Raw genomic sequence first — 22564 nt, 5'->3', positions numbered from 1 at the left:
TCTAAGCGCCAATTTCTTAGATAAGTCATAGTTTCAAGTTTCATCATTTGAGTTTCCCAGGAAGCAGACTCCAAGATAGCACATAGGGTGCTAAGAGGTGTCTTTAGGATTAGCATCTATGGAAGGAAGTTGGTGATGGCAGAGGGGAAGTAAACCTGCACCATAGGCCCAAACAGTCTTAGCAGACCCCACAGAGAGATGTGGAGTTAGAATGACCCTTCAGGATTATCCAGAGTTGGGCTGAGTTGGTCAAGACTTTATACAAACCCTTTTTTGGTCAGACCAAAAAGGTCTGTGGGCTGCCTCAGAAAACTGTGATCCTGAGGGATGCCACTCTGTACCTGGGGCAAAGGGGATAAGAGCTGAAGCCAGCTTGCCTGTAGTGCTATCAGCAGATGGGCCCAAAAGCCCTTTATTGAAATGGGAGGGGCACCTGGGTGGCTCACTCGGGTTGGTGTCGGACTTTAGCTCAGATCATGATCTCACAATTTGTGAGTTGGACCCTCACATCAGGCTCTGTGCTGACAGCTCAGAGCCTGAAGCCTGCTTCAGATTCTGTGTCTCCCTCTCTCTTTCGGCCCCTTCCATATGTTGTCTCTCTGTCTCTCAGAAATATATAGACATTAAAAAAATTTTTAAAGATGGGAGATGGGCTGGCTTATCACAGTAGCCGCCACAGGTACCATCTCTTGACCGTAAAAGTCATCAATTGAAAGTAAAGAATTCAGCACTTATCTTGCCCTTCCTATATGAATTGTATTTCAGAGTAACCAAAAAGCCATGGTTGATGACAGTAAGCTCTATACAGAAGGATCCAGTTAATACATTACAAGAAATTATGGGATTAGTCAATCGTTGTTTTGTAGCCCCAATGCAATTTTGTTTCAGACGATGAATATCGATGGATGAAACCATAAAGTAAAATGCTGATGGGAAACTTTATGGTAGAACATTCAGGCTGCCTCCACCCGAACCCACTGATCAAACTGACTACCACCAAGTCTTGGATAGTATGTACCCCCTGATGCGATATAACAGGAAGTATACAGCACCGTCTATGAGCATTCCTTTTTTCAAAAAAAACCTTTGTCCTGGAATCTAACGAAGGCTTTAGAGCCAACTCATGATTTATAGCTAAGTTCCACTTCTTTTAACAAGAGGAGCAGGTTAAGTGACAACATGAAGGAGCAAACAGACACCTGAAAGAATGTACAGCATTCAACAGTAAAAGTGACTTGGTTTCTTCAGCAAGTCAGACTGTTCTAAATTAAAGTAGGTTTGAGACAAATCCCACGTGCGATGTGTACATCCTGTTTGGATCTAGATTTAAACAAACCAAATGTAAAAAGGTATATTTTTGAGATAATTGAGGAAATCAGGATATGGACTGGAACTAGAGGACATTGAAGAATTGCTATGAATTTTGTTTAGTGTGAAAGTGACATCATGGTTTGTTTATTTGTTTTAGATAAGTGTCCATAGTTTTAGAGGACACTGAAGTATATAGGGTAAAATGATATGAGATTTGCTCTAAAATGCTTACAGAAATGAAAAAGAAATATATAAAGCAGGTATGGCAAAGTCTTAATAATTTTTTATCCAAATAATAAGTATATGGAGATTTATTATATCATTCTCTGTACTTTTGTGTATTTGAAACAAAAATTTTAAGATACCAAAAACAAAAAGGACGAATGCAAAGAACCCAGTGGGAGGAAAATGATGCTCAGTGGATATAAACAGGCATTTATAGAAAAGGAAATTCAAATGTACAATAAACATTTGAGAAGATAGTATCACCAGTAATCGGGGAAATACAAATTAAAATATTAAAGAAATACTATTTTTTATTCAAAAAGGAGTTAAAAGAGTAGGATCAGATATGTAGTGCGATGAGTATCGCACAACAGCTGACTTGCACGGAGGTAAAACTGCTTCCATCTAACAGTATTTATTAAAGTCAATCACGCACATGCTATTAGACAGCAATATTCTGTAAAAATTATAGTACCAGAAATTAATGATCTATAGATGAAGCAGTCTGTCTGAGGCAGCATTTTTTGTGTAGTCAAAAAAAAAAAAAAACCCACCACGGAAAACAACCTGAATTATCTTACAGGACTGGCCAAATAAATTATAGTGCCTCCATACCAGGGAATGTTATCGTTTTTTTTTAATTAAAAATATTTTGGGGCGCCTGGGTGGTTCAGATGGTTAAGTATCTGTCTTCAGCTCAGGTCATGATCTCACAGTTTGTGGGTTCGAGCCCTACTAGGGCTCTGTGCTGACAGCTCAGTGCCTGGAGCCTGCTTCAGATTCTGTGTCACATGTCCTCTCTTTTTGCCCCTCGTCCACTCCTGCTCTCTCAAGAATAAACGTTAAAAATTTTTTGTATAATCAAATAGCTATGTGTAGTGGCACAAAAATTAGAAAATATAAATAAGAAAAATAAAAAACAAATTTAGAGTTCCAGACCTGGAGATATCATGGAATACATCATTTCAAGTGTTTTTCATTGTGTGTATATGCATGCATATGTATTATGTATGCATGAATATATATGCATATACGTCCTTGTTTTTCCAATAAAAAAGATATCACGTTACTCAATATGTTGTTAACTTCTTGTTTAATCCCTTCATGAATATTTTCCACATCAATAAATATTCATCTACAAACATGGCCTTTAAGATCTGCATAGTATTCCATTTCATGAGCACTCCATTAATTAACCAATCCCGTATTTTAGAGCATTTAAGTGCATTCCATTTTTTTTTCTTTTATAAACAGCCTTCCCCTCCACACACACACTTGCAAAGCTTTTAAGATGATTTTCCAATTGCGTTCCAGAAATTTCTGGATGCTTCTGGAGGCACTGGAGGCAGAGGATTCAGAATGCTTTCCCATCACGCTAGCCTGCTATCTTCCCAGATAGCAAAACTGCAGTCTTTAGAACTTGTAAGACTTGTCTTATCCTGCCCGTTAGTCAGGCAGCCTAACTGGGACTCTGTTCCAGAAATCCCTACGCCCTCTCCCTCCTCTTGCCTCATTCCCGCCCCTCCCTGCGCACCCCACCCCCACCCCCGCGCTTTCCCGCTCGGCGGCCTGGCCTATGGCAAACGCCAAGAATTAATTAGGGGCGGGGATCAAGGAGCGGCGGTCAGGAGGTCGCCATATTTCTGTACGGCCCTGAGGCCGCCCCGGCAGGCAGTCGGCGGGTCGGGAGAGGTGCTGACAGGGCGGGGCCGCCGCCGCTCTGCTCCGCCGGCCGTACTCCTCCCTCCCAGGACAGGTGGCTGGAGCGCGCCCCGCCCCCGCCTGCTGAGGGTGGGAACCAGGGAGGGCCAGACCCGGACTGCAGCCGCTAGCTGCGGGGGAGAGTGAGTGAGGGCCATTCCGGGACGGCCGGGCGAGGAGTCCGGTGGCAGCAAACGAGTATCGTGGCGGCCAAAAAAATGCTCCTGAACCGAGGGCCCCCCGCGGGCCCTGGAGCGCTGGGCAGCGGGCTGGCCCGGCCGGGCGGTGGCCCGCAGGCCTTTGGGATCCGCCTGAGCACGGTAGGTCGGGGGCCCGAGGGGGAGGACGCGCGCGCGCGGGCCCCGGGACTGGCGGGGGGGCGCGCGGGGAGGGCCCAGCGGGCCGAGGCCTCACGCGGGACGGGACCTTCTCTCGCCCCCAGATGAGCCCCCGCTACCTACAGAGCAACTCCAGCAGCCACACGCGACCCTTCAGTGCCATCGCGGAGCTGCTAGGTGAGTGGCGAGGGCGGGCCTGGCCACGATCGCCCGAGGCAACTGTGCCAACGTGGTGCCGCGGTCGCGAGAGGAATGCGCGGAGCTGCGCGGGGCGGGCCAGGGCTGGAGTGGGGGCGTCGGGACCCGCCCGGACTCCGCAGGCGGAGGAGGGGGCGGCTGTCTCTCCGGGCGGGGGCGACGAGGAAACAAGGTGTGCCCGAAGAGTTAGGACTCCCGTGTGCGTTTTCTTTCTGGTTCGTGATATTCCAGGTACTTTAGGATAGCTTAATTAATAATCAAAAAGTGATGCATAAAAATACAGGGCCCCGAGGCAGCTGGGCTCCGCAGGGACTGGCGACCGACGGAGGGCGCCAAGTTAGCAAAGAGGCATTGCCGATGACCCTGTGGGGTCCTGAGGAAAGGTCTGGAAAACGGAGTTCTTCAGCTTTTGGGACCAGGGAGTCGGGAATGATGGGACATCCCTTAAGAGATGACACGAGTGCATTTGGCTCCATGCGATTGCGGAGGGCTGGGTCCGTGGTCCACGAGCGCCCTCACCGCTGGAATGAATACTGAACACTTAACCTCTCGCTCCACCAGTGTTTGCTTTTAAAGCGTTTTCAGTTGATCCCTTGAAACCAAGTACATCAGCTTTTGCAGTAGTGTGCTAAATACTGTGTGGAAAGCAAAGAAGAAAGGCATTCCCGGACCACACGCAGCACACAGAGCACACTGTAAATGTTTTAGAAATTGAAAGAAGGGAGAGACTTTTATGGGACAAGGTAGCCTGGAACAAAATCTTGAAAGTGGTTTCAAAGCTCGCCAGATGGGCCTCAGCCCCTACTTAAGTAATTGCTGTGACCATGCAGCGTGCATTGCCTTGAGCAAGAAGTCAGTGGGCAGCAGAAGGGTCAGGAGAGTTGTTTGGAAGGGTGACAGGGAACTTTAGGGTGACAGAGAACTTTGAGGATTAGTTTGGCCATAACAAGAATGCTTACATTATGTATGACTGTTCTTACGAAGGAACAGGGGGGAAAAGTGACACTGATACATTCTGAGTCCTAGAGAATAGGGACTCTATCTTTAAGGTTTTGCACCATGCTTTGAGCGAAGTTCTGTACAGTGGAATGAGATCTCTGTGCATGTAATGTACAAAAGAGAAAAAAAGAGGGAAAAGCAGCAAGTTACTTAGGGAGAGATGGGAGACAGAGATGTGTTATTTGTTCACAGTGGCACTGTGCAAAACCATACATACCTATGCTGTACTGTGTCCCGAACTTTACAGGTGTGTGTTCTGTTTGTAATTTTGAATATACTATATTATCTTTCTCTAAACATTCAATTAAAGAACTTAAGCCTGGCCTAAGATGTCTCTAATGAGCGCAAGTGTGTATGTGCATTCTCTACATAGACACAACATGCCTGCACATATTAATATGGAAACCCAGATTTTAAACACCAAACCACAACTCTTTGTGGTAATATTAATACTAGGAAAAAGACGAGAGCAGAGTGTTAACTGGTAACCCAAAGCTTTCATTTTAGGTGTTCCTTTAATAGGGTTTTCTCCTCCGTTTACGCATTAATTTTCTAGTGAATAATTCATGCAGTGAATATTTATTGAGCATACACTGTGGGCAAGGCCACCGTGGTAGGTACAAAAATGAGGACAACACAGACTCCCTTTTCTATTAGGGAGAGATAAAACACGCCCAGAAAGCTTATGCTTTGTATAACAGCAAACCAAAAAGTGGTGCATCAGCAAAGATCCACACCTCAAGTGCTGGGGGAGTTCAGAGGAAGGAGGGACGTCTTCCAGCTCACTAGGAAGAGGAGGGTTAGGAAAGGCTTTGTAGAGGAGGTGACATTTGAGCTGAGATTTGAAGGATCAGGACATGTGGATATGAATGTGTGGAGGGGAGGGCATTCCAAGGCAAAAGGAACAACTGCGTGAACAAAGGCATGAAGAATACTAGTTGAGTTTAATTAGAGCAGGGAGTTTATAAGTGGTCAAAACTGTCAGTCCTTCTCTCTCTCTCTCTCAAAAATAAAAAATTTTTAAAAAACATTGAAAAAAAAGGGGGCGCCTGGGTGGCTCAGTCGTTAGAGCATCTGGCTTCAGCTCAGGTCATGATCTCGCAGTTAGTGGGTTCAAGCCCCGCGTTAGGGTCTGTGCTGACAGCTCAGAGCCTGGAGCCGGTCTTTGGATTCTATGTCTCCCTTTCTCTCTCTGACCTTCCCCTGTTCATGCTGTCTCTCTCTCTCTCTCTCTCTCTCTCTCAAAAATAAAAAATTAAAAAAAAAACATTAAAAAAAAACCTGTCGGTCCTTAGTCCTTAGAAAGCCAATAAAGAGCTTTCACAAATACAGTTGTACCTTTACCCTCTGAAGTCCATGGCCTTATTATAATTAATATTAGTACTGTCATTACCATCCTTATTATCCTTGTCCTGCAGATAAAGATACAGTGGCTCAAAGAACTTAGCGGACTTTTCCAAGGCTGCAGGTCTAATAAGTGGCAGATCCAGGACTCAAGCCCAGGTCTTTTTGCTCCAAGTACCAAGTAGGTAATGAGGTTAGAAAAGATGGCCTAGGATCAGGATGTGACTGGGAGGCCCAGGTATTGGGCCTTTTAGTTTGAAGTTTTCCAGCAGGGGAAAATCATGAGCAGAGCTGTGCTGCAGGAAAGTTAATCTTTTAGCCGGGTAAAAGATGGCTTGGAGAAGAGAGAGACATGGCCTTGGGAGACTAGTTAGGAGGTTAATATAGTAATCCAGATGAGGGGGAATACACTCTGTAAACTAAGAAACTGACAGTGGGACCAGAAATAGGAAGATGGGGGAGAGCTTAGAAATGCATGGGGTAAGAGAGAATGAGAGACAAACCAGGATTTTGGAATTTCAAACTTGTGGTCATTTGGATGCTGGTGCTATATATGTGTATGTGTTTGTGTGTGCATACATACAGTCACACCTTGCTTTGTGAGCATAATTCATTCTGGGAACATGCTTATAATCCAGGCACTCATAACAAAGCGAATTTCAAGAACCATTGGCTCAGTTGTGATCATGTAATGTTTGGCGGCGTGTGCTAGTATTACAAGATATCACTCATTTATCAAGTTAAAATTGATTAGAAATGTTTGCTTGTCTTGCGAACACTCGAAGAACAAATTACTTGCAATCTAAGGTTTTACTGTTTATGGAACAGAGGAAGGATAGGCTTGTGTTGGTAGGTAATGGCCTTAATTTTAGACAAGAATGCTTTTAGATACATGCAGGATGTCTGTAGGGCAGCAGCTTGGCCCGGGCGACTTTGCAGAAATCCATATAGGTCATCCTCCTGGAACAGGAGCAGATGGGAGGCTTGTGAAGTGCAACCCCCAAAGTCCCCTCCCACTTATCATCTTATCTGTCCCAGGGAGGCTGTCATGGTTCAGTTCTTCATTGCCTCCCAGGCTCTGATGAGATATGAGGCTTCGTTCAGGTAGGATGCTTTCTTTTAGAAGACCAGGGGTCAGGTGGACCAGGTTAAGGCATAAGACAGATTTCCCTGGGATCTGGTTTCTCACAGTCTCGCCTCGGTAGGAGCAAGGAGAGGTAGAGGTAGGGTTTCTCTCTCACTCAGGGTAGCATGGGCCAGATTAGGAGAGACAAGACTCCTTCGGATTTGCTAGCACACAAGATTGTCTGGGCCACGTTGTGGGTTAAGACATCCCAGGGTCTGGTAGTGCTGCTCTTGCCTGAGTGGTGGGCAGGGAGAGGGGAGCAGGGGTGCTCTCACTGTCCTACCTGTGCATTGGCTGGGTGGGGCTAGGATAGCCCGTGCTATGTGTTGATAAACTTTTGGAAGGTGAGACAGCAAGAGGTCAGATTGAAACTACCCACTAGATTGGTGCTATATTCTTATAAGATCAATTGCTGAGGCTGACCTACTATTATAATGTCATTTGTTGAGACCAAGGGAAAGCCACTTCGAACAGAAAATAAGGGTAATCTGTGCTAAGTGCTGCCTGCCACTGTCTTGTTCCCTGCTGCTGGAGCTGACCCTGGCCTCATGTGCCCCCCTCCCACACCGGACTCTAGCAGCCTCTAGCCAAGGAGATAAAACATCTAGCTGCTCCTGGCAGCTACCTTGTAACCCCTGAAGTGCCTGTGTTAAAACTCTTTGATATGTCCCTGTAAAACAAAGCATCTAATAAAGTTTGGGCAAAATGTGCAGTAAACAGAAAAGAAGTCAAAGTGATTTTGTGAGAAGCCCATGCTGATTCATTGAATGCATTGTTCTATGACCTTGGAATTGATAGGTGTGATGTGTTTGAACTCCTAATGTTCATAAAGTGTTAGGAAAACTTCCTCCTGTGTTCAAAGTTTGCAAAATAGAAATGATGCTCAGTTGGTTGACAAGGTAAAGGTATCTGTCTCCATGATCCTGGCTCTCTGCCAGCAAGAGTAACCGATAAGTCCCATAACAATTCGGGGCCTGCTTGCCAAGTGGTTTCTTGAAACAATGTGGGCAGCTTCCCAATGCTGAATCCTTCTGTCATTTAAAGAAAAAACTGCTGCCTCTTACACAAAGTAAAAGACTATATTTCTGATAAAGCCACTATTGCGCATCAAACTTCCAATTCCTGCCAAAAGTTGGCCCACTTGGTTTACCACATGACATAAGGCTTCGACCCCACCTAGTCCTTAAAGATTGAATATGTCAGACCTCTGAACTCCCTGCTGGGGCTATTGGTGATGGCTTACAGCTGTTAAGACTTTTTCGGGTTACAGTCAGTGAAGGTTTTTATCAATGGCACAGGCAACGCCATTATGGCCCTTGAAATTGATCTGCGTCTTGTTTTATTTGATGGCCCTAGCACACATCTAAGTGGTTGTAACTGAAACTGTTAATAATATTATAAAAATAGATATTTTGATATGAGTAATACTTCTCTTGCTTGTAAGGGATGTTCCCAGTGGAGAAACCCCATGATTTGAATGGTGGTAGTGGGACAGGTATACGGCCAGGACCCCTCCCGGCTCTCTCAGCCTAGCCATGTGGTATCGGTAAGGTAGTATAGGATGCCAGGGAGAGGGGAGGGGGGTGGAAGGGAAAGTCTCCGTCTTGATTAAAGAGCTAGTACGGACAGCAGTGCTTAGAGAGCCTATCTGACAGATTGTACACACTAACCTCCCACTTGGGCTAGTGAGTCCTAATGAGACTTTTGCAGTACATGTGTCAGTGGCTGACAGTTATGTAAACTGGTGCCTGTGGCAAAAAGAAGTGGCTTCTAGGGGCGCCTGGGTGGCTCAGTCATTTAAGTGTCCAACTCTTGATTTTGGATCAGGTCATCATCTCAAGGTTTGTTTGTTTGAGCACTGCATCAGGCTCTGCTCTGGGAGCGCAGAACTTGCTTGGGATTCTCTCTCACTCTCACTCTCTGTCTCAAAATAAATAAATAAACATTAAAAAAATTTTAAAAAAGGAAAGAAGTGGCCTCTAGACATTGACACCCCTGCGGTTGTAGACATGGTACATATGTTAGACTATGGCTGTATCTGATGTCTCCAGAGTCTTAAATGATTAGCCCATTATGATGGCCTATCTCAGGAGGAATCGCAAAACTCTCCATATAATTTTTTTTTCTGCTTGAATTCTATGTTCTCTATTTGGTTAGGGTTGGTCAGCTTCACCTTTTAGACTATTACAGAGTGCTTAAGCAGAATCACTCTTTTCTAAGTATGCTTGTTACCCTCACCTGATCTAGCCCGGCAATTAAATGTCTCAATTTGAACTTCTCTTTCAGTGCCTCTTAGGGGGTAAACATGGATGGTATTAGTATCTGTGTTCTTTAACAGAGGAGGTGATGTCAAAAAGTAGAAAATAAAACGTTTACAAATACACTATACTGTGTATAGTGTGCGTCTGTGTATGAAAATTGCACATTGAGCTGTTCCACATAGCCACCCTTTACTATCCTTGTTCATGAGCAGTAAAGTGGCTAAAAGGCAAGAAGTAATAAGATGAAAATGGAGCGAGATGCTTTGTGTATAGGAGTTATTTTTCCCACAGACCCAGAAATGTGAAGGGAGAAAGGCAGATTGCAGCCCAGTCATTATATGAAATCTGGAAATCAGCTTCATAACCCCATCTGCTGCGGTGACTCTTGTTCCCGGTAACTTAGTAAGCGCACTACCATTAGGACTCCCTGCCCGCCCGTGGGGACATCCACATGAAGGGAATAACAGATAGTTTTGTTGTCTTGGGGACTGAACTAGAAATTTTAATGGAGTAATAGAAAAAGGGATCTAATATTACAGATTTCTACCTTTTGCAGATAATGCTGTAGATCCAGATGTATCCGCCAGGACGGTCTTTATAGATGTCGAGGAGGTCAAGAACAAATCTTGTTTGACCTTTACTGATGATGGATGTGGGATGACACCTCATAAACTACACCGAATGCTCAGGTAAGCACATCTTCATTCTTTTTATCTTGTGTTGAGTTCATGAACTCTATTTAAGGCTTCAGGATTTTTAAGAAATATTTTAGTTTCCCTGTATTCATTCAACAAATATTTATTGATCATGTATTATGTGCCAGGCACTGGTGATGAAGTAGACACTGTGTCTCCTCACAGAACTTACAGTTTATGGACAGTAGTAGAATTTAACCAGGTAAAGGAGCAGGGGGTAAGGGAGGAGAGCTTAAGCAGAGGACAGCAAATAGAAAGACCTGAAAGGCCTTCACTGGTCTGAGACCTCCTCCAATTTATACTAAACTGAACTTACTCTTAGATCAGAAGTATTAGAGTTGGGATGATTTGTGGATTCGAACCATGAACGTGCCTGGGTATAATCAAGCCCCATGAAAGATGTAGTAGGCATTCGTACACATAATCTTCGAAGGTTTTGTAGTAGAATTGCAAAATTAGGAAATTTCCTTTTCTGACTGCTGTAGCTAGTGCTAGAGAGTTCTATTGCCACTCTCCATTCATTTAATTACTTTAAAAGGTTTGTAGCTGAGAATGTGAGTTTGTACTTTATTATCTTCACATTTCACTCAGTGAAAGATGAGTGTTTCCTCAACTCCTTCCCTCTTCTTTTTTTAGCAGATGAGGTTAATTACTCTCCATGTGGCTTCCTGAACTAGTGTGTAAGCATGAGTAACAATGGAAGAGGGGTTCTGTGGAGGAGGGAAAGGGTTCTGAACTATAAAAATAGAAAACATTCATTTGGTTGTAGTTCTTTTTAAAGGTATTCTAATTTTGTAACCCTATTTATCAGAAATCTCTTTGATCAAAGAAAAGAAATGAAATTTGGGCATTAACCAACTAATATGTTTTACCACTCACTAGTCTGTGTACCTTGTGCCTCAGACCCTCATAATTAGAAGAATAGTCAAGGAAAGCTTCCAGAAGTGAGATAAAGATGTGGCCAGTATGTTGGTAAAGGTATGGAGTTGGCCCTCTCTTTTAATTTTTAGCATTGCTCTTATCTCCTAAAGTTAGTATTTTACATTAAGAAAAATACAATGTTAGATGGGATGAAACCAAAACATTTCTAATTGTGTATGTATTTGCTTGTTTTCTAAAATCACGTATTTTCTATTTTTTAAGCTTATTTATTTATTTTGAGAGAGACAGAAACAGTGTGAGTGGGGGAGGGGCAGAGGGAAAGAGGGAAAGAGAGAAAAGCCCAAGCAGGCTCTGCACTGCCAGCTGTGGAGCCAGATATGGGGCTCAAACCCATGAACCATGAGATCATGACCTGAACCAAAACCAAGAGTCAGATGCTTAATCGACTAAGCCACCCAGGCACTCCATAAAGTCACATTTTTTTCTTTTATTTTAAATTATTTTTTTCATTTTTAAAATTAAAAAAATTAATGTTTAGTTTTGAGAGAGAGAGAGACAGAATATGAACAGGAGAGGGGTAGAGAGTGAGGGAGACGTAGAATCTGAAGAGGGCTCCAGGCTCTGTCAGCACAGAGCTCCACCTAGGGCTCAAACTCACAAACTGAGAGGTCGTGACCTGAGCCCAAGTCAGACACTTAACCGACTGAGCCACCAGGTGCCCCCACATTTTTTTTTAGTAATTCCTTCTCACCACACTTTATACCAGTGACATGGGTGTCAAAGAGTAGACCCAACAAATCTTACCACCTTCCATTTTGTCTGTGGAACCACATCTATGAAAGTTGGTGCTTATAGTTACGAGGCAAGAGAAAGGAGAAGGATGGTTTTAAAGTAATTGCAACAATTTTCGTTCCAGGTTCATGCAACCGATCTTTACTGAGTGCCTATGTGAAATTCACTGGTTATAAAGGGGTGAACCAGATAGACGTGATCTTTGCTCTCAAGGGGCTGACAGTCTAGTGAGAATGCTAGAAAAGAATTGACTAGTGAAACAACTAAATAGGTTATCTCACCTAGTGATAAGTGCTGTGAAGGAAGAATACAGTTTCTATGAGAATATATAGTGGAGGGATCTAACCTAGTCCAGGGAGTCAAAAAAAGGCTACCCCGAGGACCTGGCATTTGGGTTGAAATATGAAGGACAAGTATCATCCATTCATAATTCTGTCCCATCCCCAAGGAACAAAAGAACAAAACAGGCAGAAACTTATTTAACAATAGCATTTTTGGCATTATCACACCAGATATGTTTCCCACTAGTCTGAGCTGGGAAATTATTCTTCATACTTAAGAAATTAATTTTAGGGGATTTTAATGAGTCACAGATTAACATATAGTGTATGTACCAGATTTTGTGATGGTATCTCAAAACAAACTTGAATGAGCTAGAAGGTCCCATTTATTTAAAAGTTCATATAGTCCAATCCATGGATTCCACTTACCACAATTTCATTATAAATAATTGAACTTTAGAGGCAGCTTTGGAAATTATTAAGAATGTTCATTTTTCTGGATTTGATTAGGGACATATTTTATATAATCATAGAGGTAGTTTTACAAAAATGATCAAGCCCACTGAAATTCTATTTGACCTATAACATTTGTAATATTCCCATACACGTTTTTTAACTCTTCATCCCGTCCTTCCTATTTCCAGGCTAATAAGATAGTTCTGTCACTGCAGCAACAGTTTCTCTCATAAATACAGAATCCCAGTGAAAATCAAGTTAAGAAGGAAAAGCCTATCATTAAATCCCTTTAAAGTCCATGGTGAATTCTCTTTAGCTTCTGGAGATAGTGTGAACCAGCTAGTCTGTATGTTCAGCTACCTTTTTCAGCAAGGTAGAAAACCTCTTTCAAAGGTCAAGGATTAAACACAGCCACAGATCCATGGATTTGCTACCTCTGCTCAGAAGTGCATTTCCTAGTAGGTCTGTTCTTCTAACACAGCAGCCAAAGAATAACATTGTACTTAGCAGCCTTCCATTCTTTTCTCTTACCTGTTACCTCACCAGTATGTCTAGGAAACAGCAGTGCCTGCCTTTGTATGTCCACGGATTTGCCAAGGGTTGTTTCATTGGTCAGAGTCTCAAATGAAATTTCTCTCTTCAGATTCTAGAGACTTGATATTTTAAGGAACTCAGAGCCAGCTGCTGTCTTCCTGGATTCCACTCAAAAAGCTGACACCCCAGCCCCCTCCGTGTGTAAACACTGCTGCCTCTCACACGAACGGGTAGAACAGGACTTACTTAAGGAAGCCACCTGTCTAAGCGAAGAGATGTCTGGAAAGTCAGTGAGCTATACCAGACGATATAAGATTCAGTCCTGCAATTCTGTTCTTTGTAGTGAGGGCTTGTCTACTCGGTAGTTATTCGATCAGTATCTGGCATGCATTCTGCAAATTTCAGTTAAATAGAATACCTGCCATGAGAATGTAGATGGAATAAAGGAACACATGGGATGGGTTAAGTGGACCGATAACAGTCACAGCAACGGCAAAATCCTGAGCTTCTCAGTTTTCTTATCCTTTTCCATGTGTGGTTCTGGCCTTGAGCTATTACGTATCTTCTCTGCCTTACGTAGTCATTTGGTCTCTCTAAACTAAGTAACGTGAGGAGGATTTATATTTTACAAAGGGAAAAAGAGATGATAGATGGCAGAAGAGGCAGGAATGGCTGGGAAATTAAGGGGATTGAATATAGTCTCTCTGTTTTCACCACTTTCCCTTAACCACCAATTTGAAGCTTTTATGGCAGTATAGAGACGGTTGAAGTCCAGACAACCATATAGATTCACGTCGTGTGGTAGGTAAGATTACTGTTTATGAGAAGAGCCCTGAGTTTTAGGTATGACATTCGGCCTGGAGTTCAGGTAGAAGATAGCACAGGGTGTTTCTCAGGACTTCTAGAGTTAAAGTTATGGTTTGAATCCTACTTTATAAATTAAAATATATTACACAGTGCATTATTTAATCCTTCTAACAACGCCATCTTTTCTAGGCCATTCTCACACAAGAAGACTAGGAATGCCTGAATTTTACCAGCGTCCATATGTTTTATTTCCTGGCATACTAAGGCCCATGGCTGCAGAAACTCAGTGATCTTTTGGTGTCTTCAAAGGAATTGCTGCCCTAGATTAGATTTCTTTCTAGGATATACAGAGCTCCTGTGAAGTGTCCACGCTAGAAGGACATGATGGTATTATTGTGTAACACTTTGAAAGAGAAAATTAAAAGGTAGTCCCCGTTTCTTAGGGAGTAAGCACAAACCACAACCTGCAGGAAGTGGAAACTGCTCCAAAGAGTAAGAGCCGAGGCCAACCTGCTCACCCGTGGCAGACAGGGTCTACTGCATTGATGTTGGAGAAACATCTAATCTGTGATACATGAAATCCTTCCTTAGACTGTAAACCATGAAGACAAGAATCATGTCTTTTTTTTTTATTAACAATTGTGTCTCCAGTGCTTAGTACAATGCCCATCACATAGTAGGTACTCAGTAAATATTTGCTAAATGAATGGTAGTGTACAACGTACACTTAGTCTATCTGGAGGGGAGTAATCCTTAAAATTCATTTTATTTATAGTGAGAGAAGACATATGAAGAAGCCAATGGTCATTTTCTAGGTTTCATGTCTTTATTTTTTGTTTCTGTTATTTTGTTGTGTGTTTTGAATGGAGAATATAAGAAAGGGAAAGGATCTGGCTGCAGAGATTATTGAGGTGACTCAGTGAAAGGCCCTTAATAAAATAAGAGAGACTTTATACTGCAGCTGTTTGCTGATATTCAGCGACAGAACTACCTATTTTTATCCTTTGGCCACATTCCAGTGACCTGTCTCAGCAGATGGGGCAGAGGGTAAGAATTAGAAGGGTTATCCTTTGGGTAGAGAGTTGATATTGTTAAGATATGTAACCTCTGACTTACAGATCTCTAGAGGGTGATGTAACCAGGTTAGGGGATGCCCTGTCTAGTGCTTCTGACCAGTGCCACTGTTATTTCTGTTACCCTTGCTAGGGGGCACTGTGAGATAACCCCCCTTCTACCTTACCCTGACTTAACTATTAGCAATCAGAACCACATTATATGCACAAGAAAAGCAGCTGCCCGTGGCCTTCTCCAGTTCTCTCCGTTACCTTTACATCTGTAAAGTGTGACTGCACTGTAGTGGAGGTGTCTGTGTACACACAAAGCACACGGGAGAATCAGTGCTGTTACTCCATAGTGATTTCCTAGGTTTTCCATTTAATAGTTTGGCCCACAAATAACAAAAGGCAGAAAGCAGGAGTGACCTTTTCTAAGTCTTTTGCATTTGTAAGCCATTCTGTCACCTATCTTAGGATTTTTTTTTTACCTTTCTAACTTCTTTTTTTTCTGATTTCTGTTTTCTTGTGTAATTACAGCTTTGGCTTTACAGATAAAGTAATAAAGAAGAGCCAGTGCCCCATCGGAGTCTTTGGTAATGGTTTCAAGTCAGGCTCCATGCGACTAGGAAAGGATGCTCTTGTCTTCACCAAGAATGGGGGTACTCTCACTGTTGGACTCCTATCACAGACCTATCTGGAATGTGTCCAGGCACAGGCAGTTATGGTACCAATTGTTCCATTCAACCAGCAAAACAATATCCTTTCTGGAAATGGAGAATGTTGGTTAAAAATGAGTCGGGGGGCATCTGGGTGGCTCAGTTGGTTAAGCAGCCAACTTGGGCTCAGGTCATGATCTCACGGTTCCTGCGTGGGTTTCGAGCCCCACATCAGGCTCTGTGCTGACAGCTCAGAGCCTGGAGGCTGCTTTAGATTCTGTGTCTCCCTCTCTCTCTGCCCCTGCCCCACTCATGCTCTGTTTCTGTCTCAATAATAACTACAAACCTAAAATTTTTTTTTAAAAATGAGTCTGGTCTATTATGATAGAAACCTCTTTTCTTCAAGCTCAAATCTAGCTTTTGATGGTTTTCATATTTTTTTATGTTTATTTATTTATTTGGGGGGAGAGGGAGAGTGTGCATGCAGGGGAGGGGCAGACAGAATCCCTAGCAGGCGTTGCACTGTCACCATGGCCTCCATGAGGTCATGACCTAAGCCGAAATCAAGAGTAAGGGAGTAGGAAGCTCAAAGGTGCAACAGACTAAGCCACCCAGGCACCCACAAAAGTTTTCTTATTTAAAGAGAGATTCAAGTGTCTTAAATTTAACTGGAATTTCACGCTATTATGTACTTTTAAAATAATGGTACCCTTGATAGAAGCTTAGAAATGTTTATATTGTATAGAAATTTCCATTGTTTGGAGATTTGATATAAATAATCTCTTCCCCACCCCACGGCTTTCTTGGTAAAGTTCCCAGGGCCTTCTTTGTTTGTTCCCTAAGGGTAGCTATATTTGCTGCACACTCCTAGAAACTATTAGCTTATCTGATTGCAGAATGGCTTATTTCGCTACATCTAGATAAGCTAGGTTTGTTTTTTTTAATTAGACAACTGGTTGTTTTGATCCCAGCCGTGTGGCCGTGAAGTTTGAACTTCTTACCCCTGAGAGTCTAAAACTTCAGCCTTTGATCTTTTTTTTTCTTTTATAGTTTATTGTCAATTTGGTTTCCATGATCTGTTTGTTAAATAGTCTTTGTTTACATTGTATTTTTGAAGGTAAGGTCTGCAGGGGTAGCTGATTGGGGTTTGTCTCTACAACCTGTCTCCATGTTCCCCCTCTCCTTCCTTCCTTCTGTAGTAGTAATGCCTGTGCTTTTCATGTTTTTCTGTCTGTCCATATTTTTCTAAATATGCAACCCCAAAATGCCTGTGCTTTTCATGTTTTTCTCTCTGTCCATGTTTTGTCTAAACATGCAACCCCAAAGGCAGATCATCCAAATTGATAACCTCTAGTAAGGAATTTCTATTATAAAGAGGTTTTAATATGCTTATGTTATTTTAATCTGCATTGAAAATGTTTGAGAGAGCTAATAGAGGATGTGGTATTTCTCAACTAAAAAAGATATTCTTAAGATATTAATTTTTCTTTGACTATATTTGGTTTTACAAAAAATGATTATCACCGAGGATTCCTTGCCCAGCCTAGAAGCCATCTTGAACTATTCCATTTTCAACAGCGAAAATGATCTGCTGTCCCAGTTTGATGCCATCCCAGGCAAAAAAGGCACTCGTGTTCTCATTTGGAACATCCGCAGGTATAGTATTTCCAGGGTGATAGATTCAAATAGGAGGTAATATGATGAAGCATGTTTTAAAAAGTCTTATTTAGAGAAGCAGAGTAGAAATTTTGACGCATATTTCCATGTCACTGCATATTTTGCATTTACTTCCTTGGAAGTTTGTGATAGTGGTTCTTAACTGGTAAAATGTGGAGCTTGGAGCTTGGTGAAGTGGAGACATGCATGTCCTGAGGCTATTGACACAAATAATGGAGACAGTTCAGCACTATTCCAAGATCTGGAGAATCCATATAAATATTTCATCTTCATGGGCATTGTTTTGAGATAGGATAATGATAGTTATTTTGTATATTTGACAATTGAAATATGAGAAAGAGAAGTTAGAATAACAATGTACAACATGATCTTTAAAAATGAGGACCTCTTGGGGTGCCTGCGTGGCTCAGTCGATTAAGGATCGACTTCGGCTCAGGTCATGATCTCATGGTCCGTGAGTTCGAGCCCCATGTCAGGCTCTGTACTGACAGCTTGGAACCTGGAGCCTGCTTCAGATTCTGTGTCTCCCTCTCTCTCTGCCCGTCCCCCATTCATGCTCTGTCTCTCAAAACATGAATAAAGGTTAAAAAAATAAATAAAAATAAAAATGAAGACCTCTTATTTGTGCTTTCAGAGTAGCTGGATTAGAAGTATGAAAATCTTTGAAGCAGATAAATTGGACCTATGATGAGGCTGGCTTCAGGTCATATATTCAGAGCTAATAAAACCATCTGGAAATATTCTAGGATACGTCACTATCTGTTAAATCTGGCCATGTCAAGTGGAATACATTTAAGAGTCCACAAAAAAATCTAGAAACCTTTTATATAAAACGGATGGGATACTGGTATCTGTAATAGAACAGGCTATCTGATGTATTCATTCTTCCTTTTCTCCTTAGAAAGGTCAAGTCTTTTGCCTCATTTTTTAGCTGGGCAAAACTATATAAAACCTATGCTAGTTTATATAGACTGCTTTAATTAAAAAGAAAAAAGTAGGGGCGCCTGGGTGGCTCAGTCGGTTAAGCCTCTGACTTCAGCTCAGGTCAGATCTCACATTCATGGGTTCGAGCCCCGAGTCAGGCTCCGTGCTGACAGCTAGCTCAGAGCCTGGAGCCTGCTTCCGGTTCTGTGTCTCCTTCTCTCTCTGCCCGTCTCCCTCTCATGCTCCATCTCTCTCTGTATCAAAAATAAATAAAACATTAAAAAAATTAAGAAAAGAAAAAAGTAAGGAGGTTATTTTTTACATACTGGTAATTTCGATCTTCTGCATCCTACTAGGAAAACCTCTAGTAATGACATTTATATTATAAAGGATCATTTTCCTGAGGTGTTTCTAGTGATTTATACATATTAAGCAGACTTGTTTCTTTGCACATTCTCAGTCATATGATATTAGGTGTTATGTGAATAAAAGATAACATGGTCAAATAACTATGGGGAAGGCTGACTTCCACAAAGTTTACCACATTGCTTTATTGCAGTGCTTCTTAAAGCCTTTAATATGCTAATATTATTTCAAGTTGCATTGAAAATGTTTAAGAGAGTGATGTACTATGCGGTATTAACCAATTAAAACAAAACTTTCTCGAGGCCTCTTTTCCTTTTTTTTTTTAATTTTATGTTTATTTTTGAGAGAGACAGAGGGCAAGTGGAGGAGGGACAGAGAGAAAGAGAAAGATAGAATCTGAAGCAGGTTCCAGGCTCTGAGCTGTCAGCACAGAGCCCAACGCCAGGCTCTAACCCGCGAATCATGAGATCATGACCTGAGCCGAAGCTGGACGCTTAACTGACTGAGCCACCAGGTGCCCCCAGACCTCTTTTCCTTGAATGGTGAATGATGACGGACAGGGAGGACAGGGAACCTCCTCAGAGTATGTGTTATAGTGGGGTGAGCTAGCAGGGATCAGGAATATACTGGAAAATCCAGACTATACTATTACAGTCAAGTGGGCTTGGTACATACTATAATGGCTCTGGTCCAGGTCTGAAGAAAGAGCTACATTTTCTTTTAAAATTTTTTAAATGTTTTTTATTTATTTTTGAGACGCAGAGAGAGCACAGGCAGGGGAGGGTATGAGAGAGAGTGAGGTACAGAATCTGAAGCAGGCTCCAGGCTCTGAGCTGTTAGCACAGAGCTCGATGTGGGGCTAGAACCCACAAACCCAAACCATGAGATCATGACCTGAGCCGAAGTCGGACATTCAACCGACTGAGCCACCCAGGCGCCCCGAGAGCTACATTTTCAGCACAGCAGCTCTGAGCTTGTGGAGCCTGAAGTATGAGAGGGAGGTATCGCTAGAGCCTCAGGTGGCTCTGAGAACCAGGAATTGTTTCTCAATTTTATTCAGTCATACAACCCTTACTACTTTATTTCTTATTTAAGAGTATTTGGGGGAACTACTGTTCCACTGAACACACTTTGGGAGCTATAGTTCTGATAGTAGAGGTTTTATCTATAACCCATCATATGTTTTGAGGTTTTTCCAGGAACAAAGATGGGTCTTGTGTTTTACCCTGAATGTTATTAGTGGTACATACAGTCCAGGGTTTTGGAACGGATCAAAGCTAAGTACCCCAAAGAGGATTATGAGAAGAAAAACTATCAGTATGAAAGGTGATATTATATTTAAGTGATAATTCCATAAATGATATTCTAGAGGACTAGAAGATATATGCTGTTGATATAGGAACCTTTCTCCCCCTCTAAGAAATAGGATTAGATCTTGGAAATCGTGGTATTTCATTGGTCCTTATACTATTGCTGAAATTAGAAGAAGTGGGTTTTGATTCACTCGTCTATTACCTTAGTTGGGGAAGATGACATTGAGCGACCTACCCAGCAATACCCAGAAAGCTGTGATATTTAAAGACCCCACTGTGAGGGTAGCTGACAGCCTTCCCTTTTTTTTTCTTTTCTTCTGTAGTTGGCATCACCACTTCTATGAAACACAGTAAACGTGTTTAAACTGGGAATACCTCTCAAAATTGTGTCATCTTCAAACCAAGTAATTTGTAGTTCTTTTGCACTGGTAGTCGGGGAAAGATATAGGTATCTGAGTTTTGACTCATATTGTTTCTTTTCTCGCTGGTTCCTAGTGCATTTTTGTCCTTCGGTGCTAATATTTGTTAGATTGGTACTTGTCTCTTTTACCCAGAAATAAAGATGGAAAGTCTGAGTTGGACTTTGATACAGATCAGTATGACATCCTGGTATCAGATTTTGGCACAGAAGAAAAAGAGACTGGCGGTGTTACCTGTGAGCTGCCAAAAACAGAATATTCTTTACGGGTGAGTGAGGGTGGCTCTTCTTCAACAATGAGAGGTAAGATTTTCTTGTAAAGTGAAAACGTTATAGGACAGGCTCTCACTGTAGTTATGTAAAGATGACTACTTCTTAGCTCTGTGCTAGGAGTCCTTTATCATGGTCTCTACCGAATTTAGCTAGTGGAGTCAATAGCACTTGAGTGTGATGGTTGACATAAACAAAGTATAGAACCTAAGCCAGCTCTTTACCCAGAATAGACCTCAGTCACTAGCAGTGTTTTATGAGAGTGTCGGTAGAATTGGCCATGTCATAAAATAGTAATTTTCCCTTCACTGTTCTATAGGCATTTTGTGGTATTCTGTACATGAAGCCACGAATGAAAATTTTTCTGCGTCAAAAGAAGGTGACTACCCAGATGATTGCCAAGAGCCTGGCCAATGTAGGATATGATTTGTATAAACCTACCTTCACAGTATCCTTACATGTGAAGTTGACCTTCTCGTTTCAGGATTAGATTTCTAAGTTGGCATAGAAGAACAAAAGCCTTTCCTTTTCCAATTAAAACTGTGGTCTAATACTAACCCTTTTACAGTATATTCTTTAAGGTGGTGGTTCTTTCTTTTTTATTTTTAGAAGGTATTTCTTAAATGCCAATCTATATACCAGTTTTTTTTTATTAGAAATCCCCTGGAAATTATTAAAATCATACAGCATCCTGAGATTTTGGAAATCTCTTTTTTCATAAGAAATATTTTTTTCATATTTATTTTTGAGAGAGAGGGAGAAACAGAGTGTGAGTTGGGGAGGGGCAGAGAGAGAGAGGGATTCACAGAGTTGGAAGCAGGCTCTAGGCTCTGAGCTGTCAGAACAGAGCCTTATGTGGGGCTCGAACTCATGAACCATGAGATCAAGACCTGAGCCAAAACCAAAAGTCACACACTTAAACAACTGAGCCACCCAGGCACCCCTGGAGATCATTTTTTGAATCAGTAACAAAAGTAAATTTTAACTTGACTCATTCAGACATGAAGAATTCTCAGTGTTTGTTTTTAGGAAATTTTCAGTTTCTCTGTCTCCCCTTTGTCTTTATCACTCTCTTATCTTGGTTTTTTAAATCAAATAAAACTTGCTGAAAACACATCATTATTCATTTTTTATTTAATCTACTTTATTTCATCTATCCAAGTTTGTTTACTTCTTCCCACGAAATATATACAACAGGACTATCCATTGTCTTTTACCTTTAAGAATGATTTTGTTCTTCATGCTGTTGCTTTCACTATGTTTTGTATGATTAACAAGACTTTATTGGCTATATAGTTGACTCTTGAACAGTGTGGCAGTTAGCGGCACTTACCCCCTTCATAGTTGGAAATCTGAGTATAACTTTTGACTCCTCCAAAATCTAATCACCAATAGCCTTCTGTTGATGGGAGGCCTTACCGATAACATAGAGTTAACATATTTTGCGTGATACTGTAATTGCATTCTTACAATAGTACCTAACTTTTTTCTTTTTTGTGTTTTGGTACTTTTGGGCTACACAGCTCATTTTTGTCTGTGAGTTTTTAAAAATTGTCCAACCTCCAAAATGTTTCTAGTATATTTATTGAAAAAAATCTGTGCATAAGTGGACTGGTGCAGGTTCAAACCCGTGTTGTTCAGGCATCAACTACGATTGTGTGGATTTGTGTTGTTCTAGCTATGCCTCTTGTTTTACCTAGCAGCCAGTTGAGCAACCAGCAAGGGTTAAGACATGTTTTTTGATTATTTATGAATTTTTAAACCACTGATGGTATTTGGGTGTATTTTCTTACACTCTTTTCTTTTTTTTTCCCCATAATATTTTATTGTCAAATTGTTTTCCATACAACACCCAGTGCTCTTCCCCTCAAGTGCCCTCCACCATCACCACCACCTCTTTTCCCCCCTCCCCCTTCCCCCTCAACCCTCAGTTCA

General features: G+C 41.8%; 1 protein-coding gene across 2 annotated transcripts in view; it reads left to right on the top strand.

The window, feature by feature from the left end:
• Positions 1 to 3340: 3340 nt before the first annotated feature.
• The window catches only part of MORC4 (MORC family CW-type zinc finger 4), a 51582-nt gene continuing 32358 nt past the window's right edge, over positions 3341 to 22564 (top strand). For both annotated transcript variants that reach the window (XM_029929993.1, XM_029929994.1), the window contains exons 1-7: positions 3341 to 3557; positions 3680 to 3752; positions 10060 to 10192; positions 15543 to 15760; positions 17170 to 17317; positions 20496 to 20628; positions 20949 to 21113. In XM_029929993.1, the coding sequence (XP_029785853.1) occupies positions 3456 to 3557; positions 3680 to 3752; positions 10060 to 10192; positions 15543 to 15760; positions 17170 to 17317; positions 20496 to 20628; positions 20949 to 21113 (972 nt within the window). In that variant the 5' untranslated portion in view covers positions 3341 to 3455. The remainder of the gene's footprint in view (positions 3558 to 3679; positions 3753 to 10059; positions 10193 to 15542; positions 15761 to 17169; positions 17318 to 20495; positions 20629 to 20948; positions 21114 to 22564) is intronic.

This window comes from Suricata suricatta, chromosome X (assembly GCF_006229205.1).
Source record: "Suricata suricatta isolate VVHF042 chromosome X, meerkat_22Aug2017_6uvM2_HiC, whole genome shotgun sequence".
NCBI classification, from domain to species: domain Eukaryota; kingdom Metazoa; phylum Chordata; class Mammalia; order Carnivora; family Herpestidae; genus Suricata; species Suricata suricatta.
This window is presented reverse-complemented; position numbering and strand designations above follow the sequence as displayed.